Below are 20,024 nucleotides of genomic sequence, written 5' to 3' on the forward strand. Positions count from 1 at the left end.
GGCAATGTTACAATTGCCTCATGTACACAGACAACCCTCTCCTCCTCCCACAAAACACAAATACATGCGAGAGATGCTACTATACGGCCAAACTGGAGGCTGAGCTCTCTCAACTTAGGACTGGCAAGACCAGACAGGAGGAGAAGGTTACCACACACACTATAGACCCAGTCTCACATAGTACCATCACAACCTCAAATCATACACATAAACACACAAAGACATACTCGGAGGCTCTGATTAAAAATCTACCAAAACAGCAGAGGCCACCAAAGCAGACACCCAAACAACCACCACCTCAGAACACAACACCTGCAACACATAGACCTCACAGTCAGAGTGTCAAACAGTCACAGCCCTTAAGGCCAAAAACAATGCCAGACACACTAGTCATTGGTGACTCCATAGTCAGACACACTGACGTCCGCCACCAGACTGAGTAAGGAGAGAGTTACAGTAAGCTGCCTGTCGGGCGCTAGAATCCGCCACATAATGCAAGCACTTAGGTCTCTCAACAGCAGGTACAAATACGACTCAGTCATTGTCCACGCTGGTGTAAATGACCTGAGACGTACCTCCTTGGACTACATGAAAAGAGACATTGAGGAGCTCTCTGATTATGTAGCCCAGGCAGGTATGACCCTGACCTTGAGCAGTATCCTACCTTCACCAAGAATGATGCCACAATACAGAGATAAGATGATCAGCTTTAACAATTGGCTTAAACTCTGGTGTCATTCAAAGGGGATCCAATGTCTGTCTGCCTGGGATGACATGCTGGACAAGCCACGCTGCTTCGCAAGGGACGGCTTGCACCTGTCACCCTGGGATTCCGGATATTGGCAAAGGCTCTTGCCACCCCATAGTGCCTTTTTAGGCAAGGCTCAAATTCTAAACCTACCACCCTAAAACACAAAAAGGAAAAACTAAGGGTAATGCTGCTCAATGCCAGAAGTCTAAATCTCAAAATGCACGCACTCAAGGCCCTTCTCAGTATGGAGAACATCGATGTCTGTGCTGTGACAGAAACCTGGTTCAAGGCTCCTGAGAGCACCCCAGCACTAACAGGTTTTACCTCATACCATGCTCTGGCCCCAAAATCTGGACAATACCAAGAAAGGAGGGGGGGTATCCATATTCATCAAGGACACCCACACCTCAAGACTGGTGGCAATGCACGATGCATCGGAGACCATCCAGGTGCAATTAACCATAGGCAAGACTGCTCTGCAAATTGTAGCATGTTACAGGCCACCCTCACAAACTCAGGAACCTCACATGGCTTTCCTAAAAACACTGGAGGGGATAAATGTATCTCCAAACACCATCATACTAGGTGACTTCAATTACCCTAATATAGACTGGGAACACTACTCAAGCCCAAACACCCTAGCCCAAAAGTTCCTGGAATTCATAAACTCAAATGCCATGGAACAACTAGTCACCATCCCCACAAGAGGTGAAAACATACTTGATCTCATCATCACGAACATGGGAGCACAATGTTCAACACCGGAAGTATACCCTTCACTCGTGAGATCTGATCACAAACTAATCTTGCTGGAGGTCCTCATCCCACCCCCACCTGAAATAAAAAGGACCACAGTAAAAAACTTCTCGAAAGCCGACTTCACACTTCTAAAGACTAGTGTGGTCTCCTTTAAGGCCCCCGAGCCGGCGGAAAACAGTACTAAAGCCGCTGAATCACTTACAAATGCCTTCTACCAGCACCTGCAGGACTGCATGGATAAGGCAATCCCAAGCAAAACAAAGACTCTTTGTACCAAGGGCAAGCGTCCAGTCTGGTGGACCCCAGCCATAAACAAACTCTACAACAAAAGGAGGAAGCTACTACAAGATAGAGCAAAATCCTTAAAAGGTAAGACACCTTTGATCACTATAAGTAATAAACTAAGAGCTCTCATAAAATCATCCAAAGCAAATTTTGAGAGAAAAATAGCTAAAGACTCAAAAGACAATCATAAGGCCTTCTTTAGCTATGTTAGAAACCTGGGAGGAAACTCCCAGATATGCTCAGAACTGGTTCAAAATGATGTGAAGATTACTGATCCTACAGACATTGCCAACATACTGGCTGACAGGTTCAGTGCAAACTTCTCCCCCCCCCCAAAGGAGAGATATCTATACCAAATGGTTGCAGCCCCCCAAACATCTCAAACGCCCAAGTGAGTACTGCTCTCTCCAAAGCAAAAAACACAGCATCCATGGGACCTGATGGTGTCCCAGGCTGTGTGCTCCACGAACTCAACGAGGAATTAAACCCACAGCTAGGACAGCTGTTTAATCATAGTCTCACCTCTGGATACGCACCCAGGAGTGGCGCACTGCGACTGTGGTCCCACTTCACAAGGGCGGTGCCTCCACAGACCCTGGAAATTACCGGCCCATTAGCTTGACAAGCCTTATCTGCAAAGCTATGGAGAGGATCATAATGGACCTCATAAATAAAGACATAGGAATTTGCAGACTTTGGATCCAACCCAGTTTGGCTTTGTCATAGGCTGCTCATGCCTTTTAAACTTGGTTGCCTATTTTGCAACTGTCACCAAAGCCTTTGATGAGGGAAAGGCAGTCCATACAGCCTACCTCGATCTGGCGAAGGCCTTGATACAATACCCCACTCGGGTATCATTGAAAAACTCATCAGCTTAAATGTTAACCCATACATCACAAGATGGGTTGCAAACTGGCTGAGTGACAGAACCCACAGGGTCAGAGTAGCTGGCGCCATGTCAGACTCAAAGCCTGTCACAAGTGGTGTCCCACAGGGCTCAGTCCTTGGCCCACTCTTGTTTGGCATCTACTTTTCAAGTACAAGCAAACACAGGAGGGTTATGGCTGACTAAGTTTGCAGATGACTGCAAACTGGCCATAGTCGAAAACACATCTGACACAGATATCCTTCAGAAGGGTCTCACAGAAACGGATGACTGGTGCCAGAGCCATGGCCTAAAGTTAATTGCCAAAAAATGCATAGTCATACCCTTCGGGAAAAACAAGGTTACCCCTAGCTACCATATAGGTGGTAATCCTCTGAGCACAGAAGAAGTTATCAGGGACCTGGGGACCCAGGTTGACAGTAGCCTGTCATTCGACACCCATGTAGCTAAAGTAGTTAGGAAGACCTTCTACATTGCCCACCTTATCATGAAGGGATTCACATCTAGATCAAGGTAGGTCATAGTCTCCCTATACTCATCACTCATCAGACCAATGATTGAGTACAATGCCCCATTCGGAATGTATCTGACCCGACACTTGCAGCAGCTGGAGAGGCCACAAAAGTTCCTCACCAAAAGGATAAAGGGTCTCAAAAATCTGTCCTATGCTGCCCGACTGAAAGAACTCCAGCTCTATTCAGTCGCCACCGCTTGCTCAGAGGTGACCTTTGCCTGACATACAAGGCCATGTCAAACCCAGATTTGATGGATATGCTTCACCTCAAAAAATCTAGATCCGTCAGAGCCACAAGGGCGGGAGACTTAAACCTCGACACAGCTATTAATAGGACGTGCTGGAGGGATAGATTCATCACCCAAAGACTCCCTGTGCTGTGGAACAAAATCCCGGTATATGTGAGGCAGAGCACCTCGCTGGCCTTGTTCAAGAGAAATCTTGACCAATGGATGGGAGATCGCAGATATACTCCAGGGATTACCTCAGTGTCACTGCTAGACAGAGGCACAGCAAAATAATGGGTATAGTTCCCCATAAAAAAGGGGTGGCGTAAGCCACAAAACTATGGGCTAGGCTTATAAATGCCCTCGGGCAGATAGCCTAGTATGAACCTATGAACCTATGTGTGGCATTTGCCCCACCTTGGCAGCAGCTCAGCCATGTTCCCACCCCATCAGGTTACATCACCTAGGATGCCTACAGGACCGCCCTCCCCAAAAATGGTGATGCTTATCCCTTCGCGCCACTCCATCAGTCACGCAAACTACTACTGGATCCTGGGGTGACTGGGCCATAGAAAGAGCATTATCTCTGTACATCACAGGAACAGCTGTAATACGTGGCCAGAACCTTAGATCAGCTTCAAAACACCACACAGAAAACCCTTAATAATAAGCTGTAACTGGCCCAGACAAGTGCTTCTTTAAAAAAATAAATAAATAAATGAAGAGCTTATCCAAACTCCTTGCTAATGACTAAACTACCAAATACAGTCATTAAGCAGTGGTGTTATCAGATGCAGCTGTTTAAATGATGGACAGAAGTAGCTACTCAACATTTGGTCCTCAGTGTCCTATTTGGATACAGAACATCATCATTCTTTTTGGGAAAGCTTGGCTTAGAAAGCCCCCCAGGTTGTTAGCCTAGTAACAGTCTATGAATCTTTAAATCTCATTACTTCATTTGGTCATGATCAGCAACTCTTAGGCTCTGCTGATCACACCCCTGACAGCTTGTGCCATGGAAAGTCACTCCCTTCACCTACCCTAGTTACTGTACTACTTAATAATGCTGTAAAATGCACTTCAGATGTTCAGCTACTATTAAATGCAAAAAACAGTACACACACGCACATGCACACACTCACACAGACACACACTCACAGCCTTGGAACAGCCGTAGTATCTCTTTTGGCTTTTCCTATTTAGGGGTCGCCACAGTGGATCACCGGTCTGCTTATGATTGACAGTAGATTTTACAGTGTAGAATTGGCAGCCCGGTGCCCAACCTTCACAAAAGGCACACACACACACACACACACACACACACACACACACACCCTACCTGCATGTCTTTTTAAAGTTTATTCGATTGCAGGGAGGACATGCAAACTCTGCACAGAAGGCACTCCAGCCAAGAATCGAACCATAATACATAATTCAAGGTTATGTCACTAAAAGAAATTACAACAGAACATTGTCCCAAACAAAATTCCTGGCCATTATCATGAATCACTGCATAAGATTTGAACAACACTAATAATATGATATCTGAAACTGACAAAAAACTAGGAATGTTGTATAATCACAATAGTACTTAACAGAGCAGGCAAAGAAAGTAACAGGTATAACAGTGTGACTTCCAAGCCTGTCATGTACTTTATCAGTTCTAACTTATGTTAAAAAACTAACTCACATAAATTGGAACATACTTACAATAAAACAACAATATTCACAGAAATCAGCCATACGCAACACTTTGCTCTTTGGCTTAATAAAAGATAAACTGGCTAGAACTCCAAAATAACCTCATCTTCTTTCAACTTAAAATAATACACAACAAATCGTATAAGTCAAGTAAGTATCCCACAGATGATAATCTTTTCAAAGGTACAAACCAGCAAGAACACTGAGATACCTAAATCAAACCCAATTAGCAATGTCTTTCAGCTTTTCCCGGTTAGGGGTCATCATAGCAGATCACTGGTCTGCAGATTCATTGGCAGTGGTGTTTTTATGGTGTTGAGTTGTCAGCCCGGCACTCAATCTTCACAGAAGGCACACACACACACACACACACACACACACACACACACACACACACGTCTTGAAAACTCACTCAACCATAGGAAAGACATGCAGACTTCACACAGAAGGCACTCCATCTGAGAATTGAACTGGAGAACCTATTGCTGTGAGGCGACAATGTTAACCGCTGCACCACCACAGCCGACCAAAATCAAACTCAATTAATATACTTAAATAAAATAACCATTTTGGAGACTCTGTGTACACAGTAAGGGTGGTGTTGCTTCTGAACCCAGTTCTTTTAAAGGTAAAGGAGAGCATTCAGAATCAAATAGTGGAAGTAACTGGCTTTAGTGTGTTCCCCTCTAGGGCAGTCTGGAAAGTCATCCTCATACCTCACTCTCCCTGATCATTATGTTTCCCATCCTTTTGTGTTTCTCTTTGATGCTTGTTTGTAGTCCAGCCTTCTTTGTCAAGAGTTGTCCATCCTCTTCCAGCCAACATCTCCGTAATGTTGACCTCATTTTTATGTCAGTATCTCCTTGTTAGTGTCTTTTGGAAAGTGAGAGGATGCCCGAGGAGTGGAGAAAAAGTGTTTTGGTACCGATTTGTAAGAATAAGGGTGATGGGCAGAGCTGTAGTAACTACAGAGGGATTAAATTGATCAGTCACAGCATGAAGTTATGGGAAAGAGTAGTGGAAGCTAGGTTAAGAAGGGAGGTGATGATTAGTGATCAGCAGTATGGTTTCATGCCAGGAAAGAGCACTACAGATATGATGTTCACTCTGAGAGTGTTGATGAAGACGTACAGAGGTCAGAAGGAGTTGCATTGTGTCTTTGTGGATTTAGAGAAAGCATATGACAGGGTGCCTAGAGAGGGGTTGTAGTATTGTATGAGGAAGTCGGGAGTGTCAGAGAAGTTATGTAAGAGTGGTACAGGATATGTACGAGGGTAGTGTGACAGCGGTGAGGTCTGCGATGGGAGTGACAAATGCATTTAAGGTGTAGGTGGGATTACATCAAGGATCAGCTCTGAGTCCTTTCTTATTTGCAATGGTGATGGACAGGTTGACAGACAAGATCAGACAGGAGTCCCCGTGATGTATGATATTTGCAGATGACATTGTGATCTGCAGTGAGAGTAGGGAACAGGTGGAGGGAACCCTGGAGAGGTGGAGCTATGCTCTAGAGAGAAGATTAATGAAGGTCAGTAGGACTAAGACAGAATACATGTGTGTGAACGAGAGGGGGATAGAGGAATGGTGAGGATACAGGGAGTAGAGGTGGTGAAGGTGGATGAGTTTAAATACTTGGGATCAACAGTTCAGAGTAATGGTGAGTGTGGAAGAGAGGTGAAGAAGAGAGTACAAGTAGGATGGAGTGGGTGGAGAAGAGTGTCAGGAGTGATTTGTGACAGACGGGTGCCAGTAAGAGTGAAAGGGAAGTTCTACAAAGGGGTAGTGAGACCAGCTATGTTATATGGGTTGGAGACAGTGGCAATGACAAAAAGGCAGGAGTCAGAGCTGGAAGTGGCAGAGTTAAATATGTTAAGATTTGCACTGGGTGTGACGAGGGTGGACAAGATTAGGAATAAGTATATTAGAGGGTCAGCCCAGGTTGGAAGATTTGGAGACAAAGCCAGAGAGCAAGACTACATTGGTTTGGACAAGTGCCAAGGAGGGATGCAGAGTATATTGGGAAAAAGATACTAAGGATGAAGCTGCCAGGTAACAGGAAAAGAGGAAGGCCTAAGATAAGGTTTATGGATGTGGTAAGAGAGGACAAAGCAGGTGGTTGGTGTGACAGAGCAAGATGCAGAGGACAGGAAGAAATGGAAACAGATGATCCGCTGTGGCAACCCCTAATGGGAGCTGCCAAAAGAAGAAGAGTCTCTTTGCATTACATGCATAGTTGCCCCTGCTTCATGCCCCATACCCTTCTTCCTACCCATACTTTCCCCTTGCTACATTCACATTCTATCCTTCTTAAAAAAAGGGGCACAGGTACCTCCAAAAAAATAAGTCCTTCTCCACCTCACACCCACGATCTCTTCCTGTTGTCTTTGTGTTCCTTTGCTTACTCTTCCCCATTTCTGCCTGTGATATCTCTCGTTTTCTAATCTATTCATATGCTAAGATGATTTGGCAATTTGCTGTGCTGTCCTTATTAGGCTGTCCATGTAACAGATGGGGTGCTTTGATATATACATGTGAATGTGTATAGCATGTGGCATGCCACCTGCCTGATGTTTTACCTTCGGTCATGTGAAGTCTTTTTTGCAGTACTGTTATCATGGTTGCAAAGTGTCATTATGCAATTTTGCCCCAAAAATATGTGCACTATGTAGGCATTCATATATGCTAAATTCTTTGCAACATTTACTAAAGCACAGTTGTGTTGTGCTTTTTTTCTAAATACCCCCTGAATCAAACCATAAATTATTTCTAAAGCAATTAAAAGAATTGTGTAACATCCTGGAACTGTGTACCCCAAGTTTAATGTCTCTAATATCACAGCTCAACATGTGGCCCATCACATGTAAAATAATTGTGCCACTGTATATTACCTTTCATTGCACTTTTCCTCACCACTGTTTCTGTCCTTGATTTTTTCTACTTTGTCAAATCTGCCATTTTCACTAGCAAACATCTATTTTATCAAGTGCACCTCATACCAGTGCTCACATCTTTGCTTATAACACCTCTACTCAATATTTCCCAAACATGTTACACAATTTGCTATTCATGTATAATCATTCTGTTGTCATTCACTTATAAGTTTCTAACAGTGTATGCAGTTTGATCTTAATCAACATGCAGGGTGTTTTCTATCTGAAAGGATGAAGCTGCTAAGGGAAAACGCAATACTAACTGTTCAAAGGCTGCTGTTAATCCAACAGCAGTGATGTCGACATGTTATGCTGGAGGTCCTGGGTTCAACTCCAGGATGAGGGCTAATATCCTTTTATGATACTAGAAGTGCCTAAACAGTGGGCTTTGTGTGTGTGTGTGTGTGTGTGTGTGTGTGTGTGTGTGTGTGTGTAGTTTGCTGTTAATGTGTAACAGCTTCAACAATAGTTAGCCATGGATTTATATAAAATAAATGTTCCTAAATAAGCATAGTGCTTCCAAATACTGGATAATCCAGAGAAATAATTAAAATAAGCATATGTATTGAACAGCACTATCTGCAAACACACACACACACACACACACACACACACACACACACACACACAGTGGCTATAAAAAGTTTACACACCCCTGTTAAAATGCCAAGTTTTTGTGAAATACAAAAATGAGACCACAATAAATCATTTCTAAACTTTTCCCACCTTTAATGTGACCTATAACCTTTATTTATTTTATTTTATTTTACATTTGTTGACCGGGCTAGTCTAGCTGGATATATGTCCATTTTCAGTAGAGGCCCGGGGAGATGAGCTCCAAGACATGGTCTAAATACAATAGTACAAGTTCAAACAACACAGAAAAAAATATCAATATACTAATAAAAATAGCAACTTTAAAAAGGAAATAAAAATCATCAACAATGGTATTAAGTAATTAATGGTACAGAGTTTGTAACAGGATATATTATTGAGGAAAAAATCATAAAACAGTGAAATTTCAGGTATGGAGACATGTCAGGTTAGGTCATAGTTAAACAAAGGAAGTTAGGTGAGTAGTAATGTAGCAAAGGAGTTACTTAAGAAGAGAAAGTAAAAAGAGGATATAAAAAAAGAAAAGGGGTAGATAAGAAAAGTATGATAAGATGGGGGAAAAAAGTAGCAGAGGCTAGTAAGCACTGGATAGGTTAGATAACTTAGTAGAGGTAGATGACTAGTCTGGTTTGGAACAGGGGCATAGCCAGTGAGTTTTGAGGAGAAGTTTAAGTCTATTTTTAAAGAGAGATAATGAGGTGAGTGAGGAGAGGTCACAAGGGAGACGATTCCAGGATTTACCTACAGAATTAGAGAAAAGGGAATCCCCAGCTCTGTTGTTAGGTTTAGTGGTGTGGACTAGTAGTTTTTGAGACGAGCGTAAGGACTTCAGATTTGTATAGGGAGTGATTAGGGTAGATAAAGGTTTATAAAGAATGTTGTGGGCAAGGGTGAGTTGGTGAAATTTAATCAGGTGTTGTAGTTCTAACCATCCTAGCTGTTTTAGGTTAATGCAATGATGGGTTCTGAATGGGTTGCCTGTAGCAAATCGTGCTATGTTATTATAAGCCATTTCCAATTTGTTGAGGTTATTCTTGGAGAGATTAGTAAAAATGGGAGAGGCATAAAGGAGTTTAGAGATCAAATGTGTGTGGGCAATAGTAGTTTTAGCAGTGGGGGAAAGGAAGGGTTTTATCCTATAGAGGGTACCGATTTTTTTATTAACAGTCTTTGTGGTATTATTGATGTGGATGTCAAAGCTCAGATTAATGTCAATGGTGACACTGAGTAGTTTGGTGGTAGAGTCAGGAGATTTAATAGTATCATTGGTAGATGTTACTGAGAATTGGAGAGGGGAGGACTTATGAGTAAGCGTGAAGAGGAGGAGTTTGTTTTTTTTAGGGTTCAAGAGGAGGCAATGCTGAGAGAACCATTGTTCAACTATGTTAAATACTTTTTGGGTGAGAGCATGAAGGTCATGGGATGATGTAGCTGAACATAATAGTGTTGAGTCGTCAGCATATTGTATGCAGGTGGCTTGTGGGATAGCTAGATGAAGGTCATTAATAAATATAGAGAAAAGAAGAGGCCCAAGTATGAACCTGTACAATTCAATTGCAAAAGAAACAAATCTGTTAGGGGAAAATAAATAAAAAATAAAGAAAACTAAATATGGAACTCACTTCCTGCTCAGCTTACTTCAGATCCTTTTCTAATCCAATTCAAAAAAATCTAAAACAGTACTTTAAAAGCCAATGGCTATGTCCTTACTCTAATCCTGACTAACTCTGGCAGTATAAACATGTGCTAAAGAGGTCTTTTGGCCACCCCTACATTGCTTCTTAATTGTTACTCTATAACAAATCAAATTTTATATATAACAGAATGAATGACTTTTATCCTATGTATTGTATCTGTAACAGTGCTTTAATTTGTTTAATGTAACAGTTTTTCCGTATGTATGTATGTATGTATGTATGGAGCTTTTCTCCCCGGGTCTCTGCTGAAAATGGACAAGTATCAAGTCGGACTATCCCGGTCAACAAATGTAAAATAAAAATAAAATAAATATAAATAAATAAACATGTACAATAAGCTGGCTGCATAAGTGTGCACACCCTTAAACTAATACTTTGTTGAAGTACCTTTTGATTTAATTACAGCATTCAGTCTTCTTGGGTAGGAGTCTTATCAGCGTGGCCCATCTTGACTTGGCAATATTTGCCCACTTTTCCTTGCAAAAGTGTTCCAAATCTGTCAGATTGTGAGGGCATCTCTTGTGCACAGCCCTCTTCAGGTCACCCCACAGATTTTCTATTAGATTTAGGTCTTGGTTCTGGCTGGGCCATTCCAAAACTTTAATTTTCTTCTGGTGAAGCCATTCTTTTGTTGATATGGATATATGCTTGAGGTCATTGTTGTGCTGAAAGGTGAAGTTCCTCTTCATCTTCATTAGCAGATGCCTGAAGGTTTTGGGCCAAAAGTGACTGATATTTGGAACTGTTCATAATGCCCTCCACCTTGACTAAAGCCCCAGTTCCAGCTGAAGAAAAGCAACCCCAAAGCATGATACTGCCACCACCATGCTTCACCGTGGGGATGGTGTTCTTTTGGTGATGCATAATGTTGTTTTTGTGCCAAACGTACCTTTTGGAATTGTGGCCAAAAAGTTCAATCTTGGGCTCATCAAACCATAACACATTTTCCCACATGGGCAACTTGATGTATTGTTTTGCAAATTTTAGCCAGGCCTGGATATTTTTCTGTGTAAGAAAAGGCTTCCGTTTTGCAACCCTACCCCATAGCCCAGATATATGAGGAATACAGGAGATTGTTGTCATATGTAGTACACAACCAGTACTTGCCAGAAATTCTTGCAGCTCCTTCAGTGTTTTTTCATCAATTTTGGAGGGACATCCAGTTCTTTGCAATGTCGCTGTTGTACCATATTTTCTTCACTTTTTGATGACTGTCTTCACTGTGTTCCATGGTATATCCAGTGCTGTGGAAATTTGTTTGTACCCTTCTCCTGACTGATACCTTTCAACAATGAGATCCCTTTGTTGCTTTGTAGGGTCTCTGCAAACCATGGCTTTTGCTGTAGCAGGCAACTGAGTAAATGTCAAGAAAACCTACTAGAACAGCTAAACTTTATTTGGAGTTAATCATTCTCATTAACTTATGGCAGGTGTGTACCTAAAAAGACCAAATGCTGTAATTAAATCAAAATGTGCTTCAACAAAGTATTAGTTTAAGGTTGTGCACATTTATGCAACCAGTTTATTGTATGTTTTTCCCCTAACAGATTTGTTTGTTTTTCAACTGAATTGTGTGAATTGTACTGGTTATAGGTCACATTAAAGGTGAGAAACGTTTTGAAATAATTTATTGTGGTCTCATTTTTTTGTATATCACAAAAACCTGGCATTTTAACAGGGGTGTGTAAACTTTTATATCCACTAAATATATATATATATATATATATATATATATATATATATATATATATATGTATGTATGTGTGTGTGTGTGTGTGTGTGTGTGTGTGTGTGTGTGTATATATATATATATATATATATATATATATATATATATTTATGTATCAGATAGTGTTAACAGCCGAATTAAAACTTTTTTTATTTTTAATTATTTTGAATTTGTTAACTTGGGTAGAACACTAATCCCACTGGACATATTTCAGTTTCAGTCCAAAGATAAAAACATTGGATATGTAAGAATACATACAGAGTGAAAGACAAAATGCAATATATGCATATATTGTAGGTCCTAGTGCTGTTCCCCAGAGCATCCCTTCAGCCCTTAAAATGAACAGTAAAAAAAAAATGGCTTCAACACTGGCTTCCTCAGCAGAAAAAAAAATGGACTTCAGCAGAAAGAGGACTGGTGCATTGGCTTCTGCACCCTCCCCCCTTAACTCTTCATGTGAACAGCAACACAAAGAAAAAAAGCCTCCAGCTTTTACTGTAGAAAGCCGATTGTTACGTTTATACCTATCACCTTACTACAAATAAGGGTACAAGAACTTTCAGTTGCTCCCCTTGCACTTTATGCTGGTGCAGTTGCCCCTTTGCCCCACCCTTGCTTCCTCAATACTGAATGTATTGTATACAAAGATAATATCAGAGCTGGCTTGATGGCATAATGACAGTAGATACATGATATTATACAAAGAGTGACTGATAAAACATAATATATACAATCATTATATACAGAGTGGATGTCAGAGCTGGCATGCTGACAGAATCGTAACAAAAAGTATAGTCAGAGCAAGGCATGTAGGGGAACCAGGGAAGGAAGAGGTTAATTTATATGACCAGATACAGAGAAAATAGTTGCATTTTCCTTGAGAGAAAATAGCTGCATTTTCCTTGAGACTTACAACACGCTCTTAGTTCCTATTAGAAAATGAAGTAAGAGGAAGATCGAGGTATTTGTCAGTGTTAATTCTCACTCGCTCAATCACATATGTATGGACACACATCTACAGGACATTTTTAGGCTGAGAATCAAATATGAGAACCATGTGATTTGAGTCACAAATGTCAACTGCTTCACCACTTAGTCACTAGAGTGTTACTAAAATCTCTGTTCATGTGTATATCTAGTAATTAGTTATGTTTTATAATATAATTAAGGTTGATTTACAATGCTTTACAAATAATTGTGTGTATAGATCACTTTATTAACTGTGTAAAATCAAAGCAAATGTCTTTGTTGCTCTCGTGTTTTCTAGCTACAAATACCTTCCCATATGTTAAGAAGAGAATTGCTATTAGTTCAGAGCAACAGACAGACCTAAAACCAATTGACGTGGCAATTGATGAAATGAAAGAAAGAACTTCTGAGCTGCAGAAGCTTTGCACATGCAATGAAGTCGACATGATTCAGCTTCAGCTCAAGCTACAAGGCTGTGTTTCTGTGCAGGTAAGTTCTTCTACTTACTCATTATTCATTAGGCTAAGCATTCCTCCTTCACTCTGTCTATCAAGGTGTAGCAGATGGTACCTTAATGAAAGGTGATTCTCAAAACACAGGACAGCATAGTACAAGAAAATAAAGTTGTTCACCTTCCTTAATAAGGGCCATGAAAAATGTTACCAGTACATCCTTTTATTTTGAAGGCAAGGAAATATAAATCATAGTTATTAGACTCAGAAGTAATGGGCTATTGAGACTGTTATAAATTTTTAGTAGAAACCAGTCTGTATATTGCTTCTTGGAACGAAAAATGTTAACTGATACTGTAGCTTAACGAGTCACAAAAATAAATTTTTCAAGCTGCATTAAGTCCTTCCTTTGAAGACTGCAAGGCTACATGACCTGGCATCAGCTCATATGTAGAGGGCCAGGACCACCACAAAGATGTGTTTTTCCCTTTAAAATTGTATCACATGGATTGCCTGTGTCCAGATGATAGAATTCCCAGAAACACCTGGAAGTACTTAACATTGTAACCATCCACGATTCTAGCTGTGCTCCATCATGATTCTTCTAACTGGGCTCTTTAAGAACCAGGTAACAGAACATCTCATGTGAATGCTCAAGGAGAAGTGTCAGAGCCTTGTAATTAATATGCAGAGTGCTTAATGAGCCCAGTTATGGTGCTAGTGATCTAACTTTCAACCAACATGTGTCCATTTTCTTAAGAAAGGCCTTCTGTTATTGCACAGCTTATAAACAAAAGTGTTCTTTCTAGATCTAAGGATGTCATTGTTCCCCTTTACTCAGCATTCATTAGGCCAGTTATTGAGAATAATGCCCCCTTTGACATGTGTCTGTCCATGCATATGCATATGCAAAAACTGAAACACCCACAGATACCTTACTAAAAGATATACAGTCTAAACAATATGTCCTACATGGACCAAACTCAAGGCCTTTTTGCTATACTCAGTATCCTACAGAATGCTCAGAGGTAACCTGTGTCTGGTGTACAAGGCATCCTATAACCAATGCTAATGGATTTATTGCACATCAGCAAGTCAAAGGGCATCAGCAATACTTGGTCTAGGGATCTAAACCCCTTCTGCAACATCAACAAAATGGTTTGGAGGGACAGTTATATTTCACAGAGGATACTGCTGGTCTGGAACAGATTCCCCATACATGTAAAACAAAGCTCATCTCTGTCCATATTCAGGTTCATCTTGGATCTATGGATGACAAACAGAAAATGTATCCCAGGACTATCATCTGTTCTACTATAATGGACAGATACAACTCCTGAATGCTTTACCCATGGATGGGTCCCCTCAAATTATCTGTGGTATGGTCCTAGTTATTCCCACTAAGGATAATGTATAATTATTAACCATATGATGGGTAAGACCAAACTAACACCAAATGGGATAGGCTAAATCAAGCACCAAAAGGGAAACTGACTAGGCTTAAAATGGCCCATTAGTTCAGTTAGCCTGGTACTTACCTGTGAACCTATTGCATCTTCAGACCAAAGCAGTCAGTCCTGGGACCCATATTATTTTCATGTTTGAAGCTGGTAGTGGGAATAAAAATTCAGTATCAAGATTTGTGGAAGACTTTAAAGCAGCAAGTGTTTTAAACTAACTAAATTAGGCAATGAACTTCCAATATCATCTGGATTCCATACATCTATGGGTAACCAGTTATGGAATGAAATTTAATGTCCACAGTGTAAATTATATAAATAATAACCATATGTTCACAATGGGAATATGATAGGAAAACTTAATTTTTATAATTTATTTATTTATTTATTTTACATTTGTTGACCGGGCTAGTCTGGCTGGATACATGTCCATTTTCAGCAGAGGCCCGAGGAGAAAAGCTCCACTAAATACTAAGTACATTACAAAAATCACAAACGTTTATAAGTAACAAATTAGAAAATCATAACAGCACACAGAATGCAATATAGATTCAAGGAGAAGCACATTTCGATGAGCAGTTAATGCCATATTAGCAATTTTACATAGGATGTACCTAGGTCGATTAGTACTGTAAAAGAAGAAGAAATAAGAAGATACTAATGGGAAGAGTGAAGGAGAGATATAGTATGAGAAAGAAAAAGGTTAGCCTGGTGTACTGCAGGAACAAAGCCAATGATTTAGGTAGTACAGTTTAATTTTCTGTTTGAATTGAGGCAGGGATGTAGTCAAAGTTATGTCACAAGGTAAGAGATTCCAGCTTTTACCTATAGTGTTAGTGAAAAGAGAGCAACCTGCTGTGTTGTTTGCCTTTATTGATTTAGTCATAAGTTTACTAGAGGAGCGAGTTCAGATTATTATACGGGATTAGGAGTTGAGAGAGTATAGGGGTGTTGTCAGGTAGGTGTAATATGTTGTGGGCTATAGTGAGTTGAGGAATTTTTAGGTAGTTTTGAAATTCGAGCCAGCCAAGTTGCTTTAGATTTATACAGTGGTGGGTCCTAAAGGGGTTACTAGTGGCGAAGCGTGCTATGTTATTATAGCAAGTTTCAAGTTTATTAAGATTGTTTTTCTTGAGGTTGGTATAAATGGGAGAAGCATATAGGAGAGTAGATAGGAGATGGGTTTGAGCACATTTGGTTCTTGTTGCTGGTGTTAGAAAAGGTTTGATACGATATAGGGATCCAATTTTTTTGTTAACAACCTTGATGGTGTTGTTTATGTGCTGATCGAAGGAAAGATGATTGTCAATGGTTATTCCAAGAAGTTTAGTAGTTGGATCAGGTGAGATGATAGTGCCATTATTAGAAGAAATGGTAAAGTTTAAAGGGGGGGACCGAGAGGTGGGGGAGAAGAGGAGGAGTTTAGTTTTTTTTGCATTTAGTAGGAGAAACCGTTTAGAAAACCAAGTTTCTACTTTGTTAAAGGTATTTTGTGTTAAGGAGGTCAGTTCAGTAGGAGAAGGTGCGGAGCAGATAAGGGTAGAATCATCTGCATATTGTATGCAGGTAGCTTGTGGTATAGCAGTCTGAAGATCGTTTATAAAGAGGGAGAACAGAAGTGGACCTAGAATGGAGCCCTGGGGAACTCCGATGGAAATAGGCAAGAGAGATGAGATATGGTTTTCCCAAATTACTGCTTGTTGTCTGTTGTTAAGGTAAGATTTAAACCAATTTGTGGCTAGTTTGTCACAAGGAAGAGATTCGAGAATATTGATTAAGAGAGAGTGGTTAACCATGTCGAAAGCTTTAGAGAGATCAATGAAAAGAGCGGAGGAGAGAGAATGGTTGTTTCGATTTTTGTTGATAGTATCTACAAAGGAGAGAAGGGCAGTGGTGGTACTATGATGGGGTCTAAAACCATGCTGGCAGTTTGCTATTATGTTATGGAGGGAGAGGTGGTGTACCAGTTGCTGGTGAATACATTTTTCCATTATTTTTGCAAGGGGTGAAAGAAGGGCAATTGGTCTAAAGTTGGAAAGGTCAAGGGAGTTTCCACCTTTATGAAGTGGTATAATATAGGAGACTTTCCATATATCAGGGATAGTTCCTTCTTGGATAGTTCTGTTTATGAGTAAGGAAATAGGATAAGCAATTTCTTTAGCAGCTTTCTGAAGGAAAAGAGAAGGGAGCTTGTCAGCAGAAGGGGTGCAGGGTTTCAGTTTGTGAATGAGTTTAAAGATGAAAGAGGTAGATATAGGTTTTAGAGCAAAATTGAGGGAGGAGGTAGTTCTGATAGGTGGTATATGAGAGTTGTTAGTGTTCATTTGTTTGGCTAGGGTTTGAATAGTTTCAGAGAAAAAAGAGTTGAAAGCATTGGCAGTCTGGAGAGGGGTTTCTGGGTCAGCATTTAGAGGGAAGGAGTTTTAGCAGTTCCTGGGGAAAGAAGTCTATTTACTGATGACCAGAACTGTTTCGGGTTGTTAATATGAGTTTCCTGGAGGTTACAGTAGAAGTTTTTCTTGTCAGAGATTATTGATTTTTGCTAAATTACGGCTGGCGGAATTTAACTAAGTCAGGGTTTAGTTTATTACATCTCCAAGTTTTCCATGCTTTGTTTCTAGCAAGCATGAGTTTTTTTGTGTTGGTGGTCAGCCATGGGGCCGATTTGGTCTTTACTCTAATGGAGCGTTCTGGTGCATGAGAATCAAGTATAGATAGGAATGTGGAATTAAAGAATAATACTGCTTCCTCTAGGGGGAGTGATTTTAAGCAATTCCAATTACATGCACTCAGTTCGGCTTTAAAAGGTCTATGTTAAAGTGTTTGACTGATCAATTAGCCTTGTATTTGGGAGGTTAACAAATTCTGATTTTTGTCTAGAAATGTAGGTTAGGCAGTGGTCGCTGATGTCATCAGGCATAATACCTACTTTATAATGTGTCTTAACTTTATTAGTTAGTATCCAGTCTAATATGCTCTCTTTCTTACTGGGCTTATTGACTCTTGTAGTTGAGGTAATACTTTGTGAAAACCCATGTAGGTTAATATGGGAGGTGGGATTGACTGTATTTATAGTGTTCCAGTCTATGTTAACGTCACCAAGAATTATGGTTTCTTGGGGGTAGTTGGTAGAAACCCAGCTTAAAAAGTCTTCTAGTATTGGAATGTTATTGCCTGGGGGAAGATACAAACAAATAATGTAAATAGATTTTTTGGGGTTAAGTTGGAGTTTAATAATGATGGTTTCTGTTTTGCTATTTAGGTTTGGGCATTCTGGTTGAATAGATATGTTAAGTTGATTTTTGAAGAGTATTGCTACTCCTCCACCTTTACGTTTTAAGCGGTCGTGTCTTATTATGTTATAACCCTGGGGTACAATCTCTGAGTCTTTTGTGCCTGGGGTAAGCCAAGTTTCAGAGAGGCAAAGGATGTCAAATGAGTGGATATCTAAGAGGGCATGGATGAAAGGTATTTTGTTATTTATGCTTTGGATGTTAAGGTGTCCTATAAGGAAGTTATTGTTGGGGTTAGGCAAGCAGTTTTGGGGAGGCGGTGAGGTAGGGCCAGGGTTGGGGTGGATGTCTCCATCTAGTAGGGTAGGATTAATAAGTTTTGTTAAGTAATTCTTATTTAGAATTGTTAGTCGTTTAGTTTTTTTGCAAGATAGTAGGGGGTAGGTAAGGTGATGTTGCCTATGGAATTTAGATAGGTGATAACTAGGGGTGGAATTAACATTAGGGAAGGTTGTGAATGTGAGTCTAGTAGAGGTGTGTTTATGTGTGGAGATACGAGAGTTATCTAGTGAAATTTCAAGAAAGGTGAGAAGGTATGTAGAAAGAAGGGTGGTTGTGATTGCGATAGAGAGTACAGGCATAGTTCGTATGTAGGGAGGCATCATTTAGTAATTAGAGAGGTGAGGAAGTAGAGGGGAAAGTGAAAAGGGGAGAGAATAGAATGTAGTAAGCAAAAGAGGGGAAAGTCTGTTGTTTAAAGCAGTAGGTAGGTAAGAAAGGATATTAATTGGTAGATAAGAATGGATATTAATTGGAAAAGAGAAAGAAAGGCTGGAGTGGAAGGAAAGTGTAAGGAGAGAAGTCTAGGTAATAGTGAAAGGTAATAGAAGATGTATGGTCTTGGGGCAGAGATGGAGAAGAAGGGATGTACTAAAGGCTGGGGAACAATTTGGCGGGAAGGAGAGTAATAGGATAGGAGGGCTAGGGGTGTGGCTATAGAGCTATAAGTGTAGGACCCCGGGGGTGGGTGGGAATTGGGGGTAGGGAGGGGAGCGGAGTGAGCCCGCAGGGCGAACGGAGCGGGTAGAAACAACTGAGGTATAGCCAGGAGACAATCAGAAAAGCAGGTGAGACTATAGGAGCAGCGAGTGTCAATAGGGAAGGGGTAAGATAGGAGCCAGATACCAGAGAGGATAGGAGAAAGGTAAGGAGGAGTATGACAGAAAAGAATATTGAAGGAGTTAGGAGGAAATGAGTGAGGTGTAATGGAGGAGAGTAGGGCAAGTTACTGGAGAGATATCAGTACAGGTGGTAAGGAGAATAGGCAGTCGGTAAGGAAGAAAATAGAGGTAGAGGGATGGAAAACCAAGTTAGGAGAGCAGACTGAGGAGGGCTAATCAGGGGAAATAGGAGGAAGCAAAGAAGAAAGAGAGAGAGTAGAGCGCCACCTAGTGGCTGGTGTAGGTAAATGAGAGGGAGAATGGGGAAAATACAAGCAGGACTGAAAGAAAGAAAGAAAAATGAGGGCAGGAAAAGGTGAGAGTGAGGGGGGTTTTGGGGGATAAGAGAGGAGAGGTACTGGCTGCTAGGCACACAAACGCAGGCAGAGTAATGGACTCTGAAGGTGGACCTATACAGAGGCTAATGAGGCAAAGAAAGCGAAGCCCAAGACCTACTTTCAGTTCCTTGACTGTAGATCAATATGGGAGGTAGGCAGATTTTCAGTCACTGCAGTCAGGGCCAGGATCATCCAACAGCAGTAGGGCTTAAAGCTGGACAAGATTCAGTAGGGATGGTGCTATTAACTTCTAGGGGG

General features: G+C 40.8%; 1 protein-coding gene across 1 annotated transcript in view; it reads left to right on the plus strand.

Annotated features, from left to right (window-relative positions):
• DOCK11 (dedicator of cytokinesis 11) overlaps window positions 1-20,024 on the plus strand; it is a 1,858,863-nt gene that overhangs the window by 1,802,151 nt on the left and 36,688 nt on the right. Inside the window, exon 50 of the mRNA XM_044057487.1 lies at window positions 13,362-13,552. Within this exon, the coding sequence (XP_043913422.1) occupies window positions 13,362-13,552 (191 nt within the window). The remainder of the gene's footprint in view (window positions 1-13,361; window positions 13,553-20,024) is intronic.

This window comes from Protopterus annectens, chromosome 15.part0, assembly GCF_019279795.1.
Source record: "Protopterus annectens isolate FY-2018-M chromosome 15.part0, PAN1.0, whole genome shotgun sequence".
In the NCBI taxonomy this organism is placed as follows: domain Eukaryota; kingdom Metazoa; phylum Chordata; order Ceratodontiformes; family Protopteridae; genus Protopterus; species Protopterus annectens.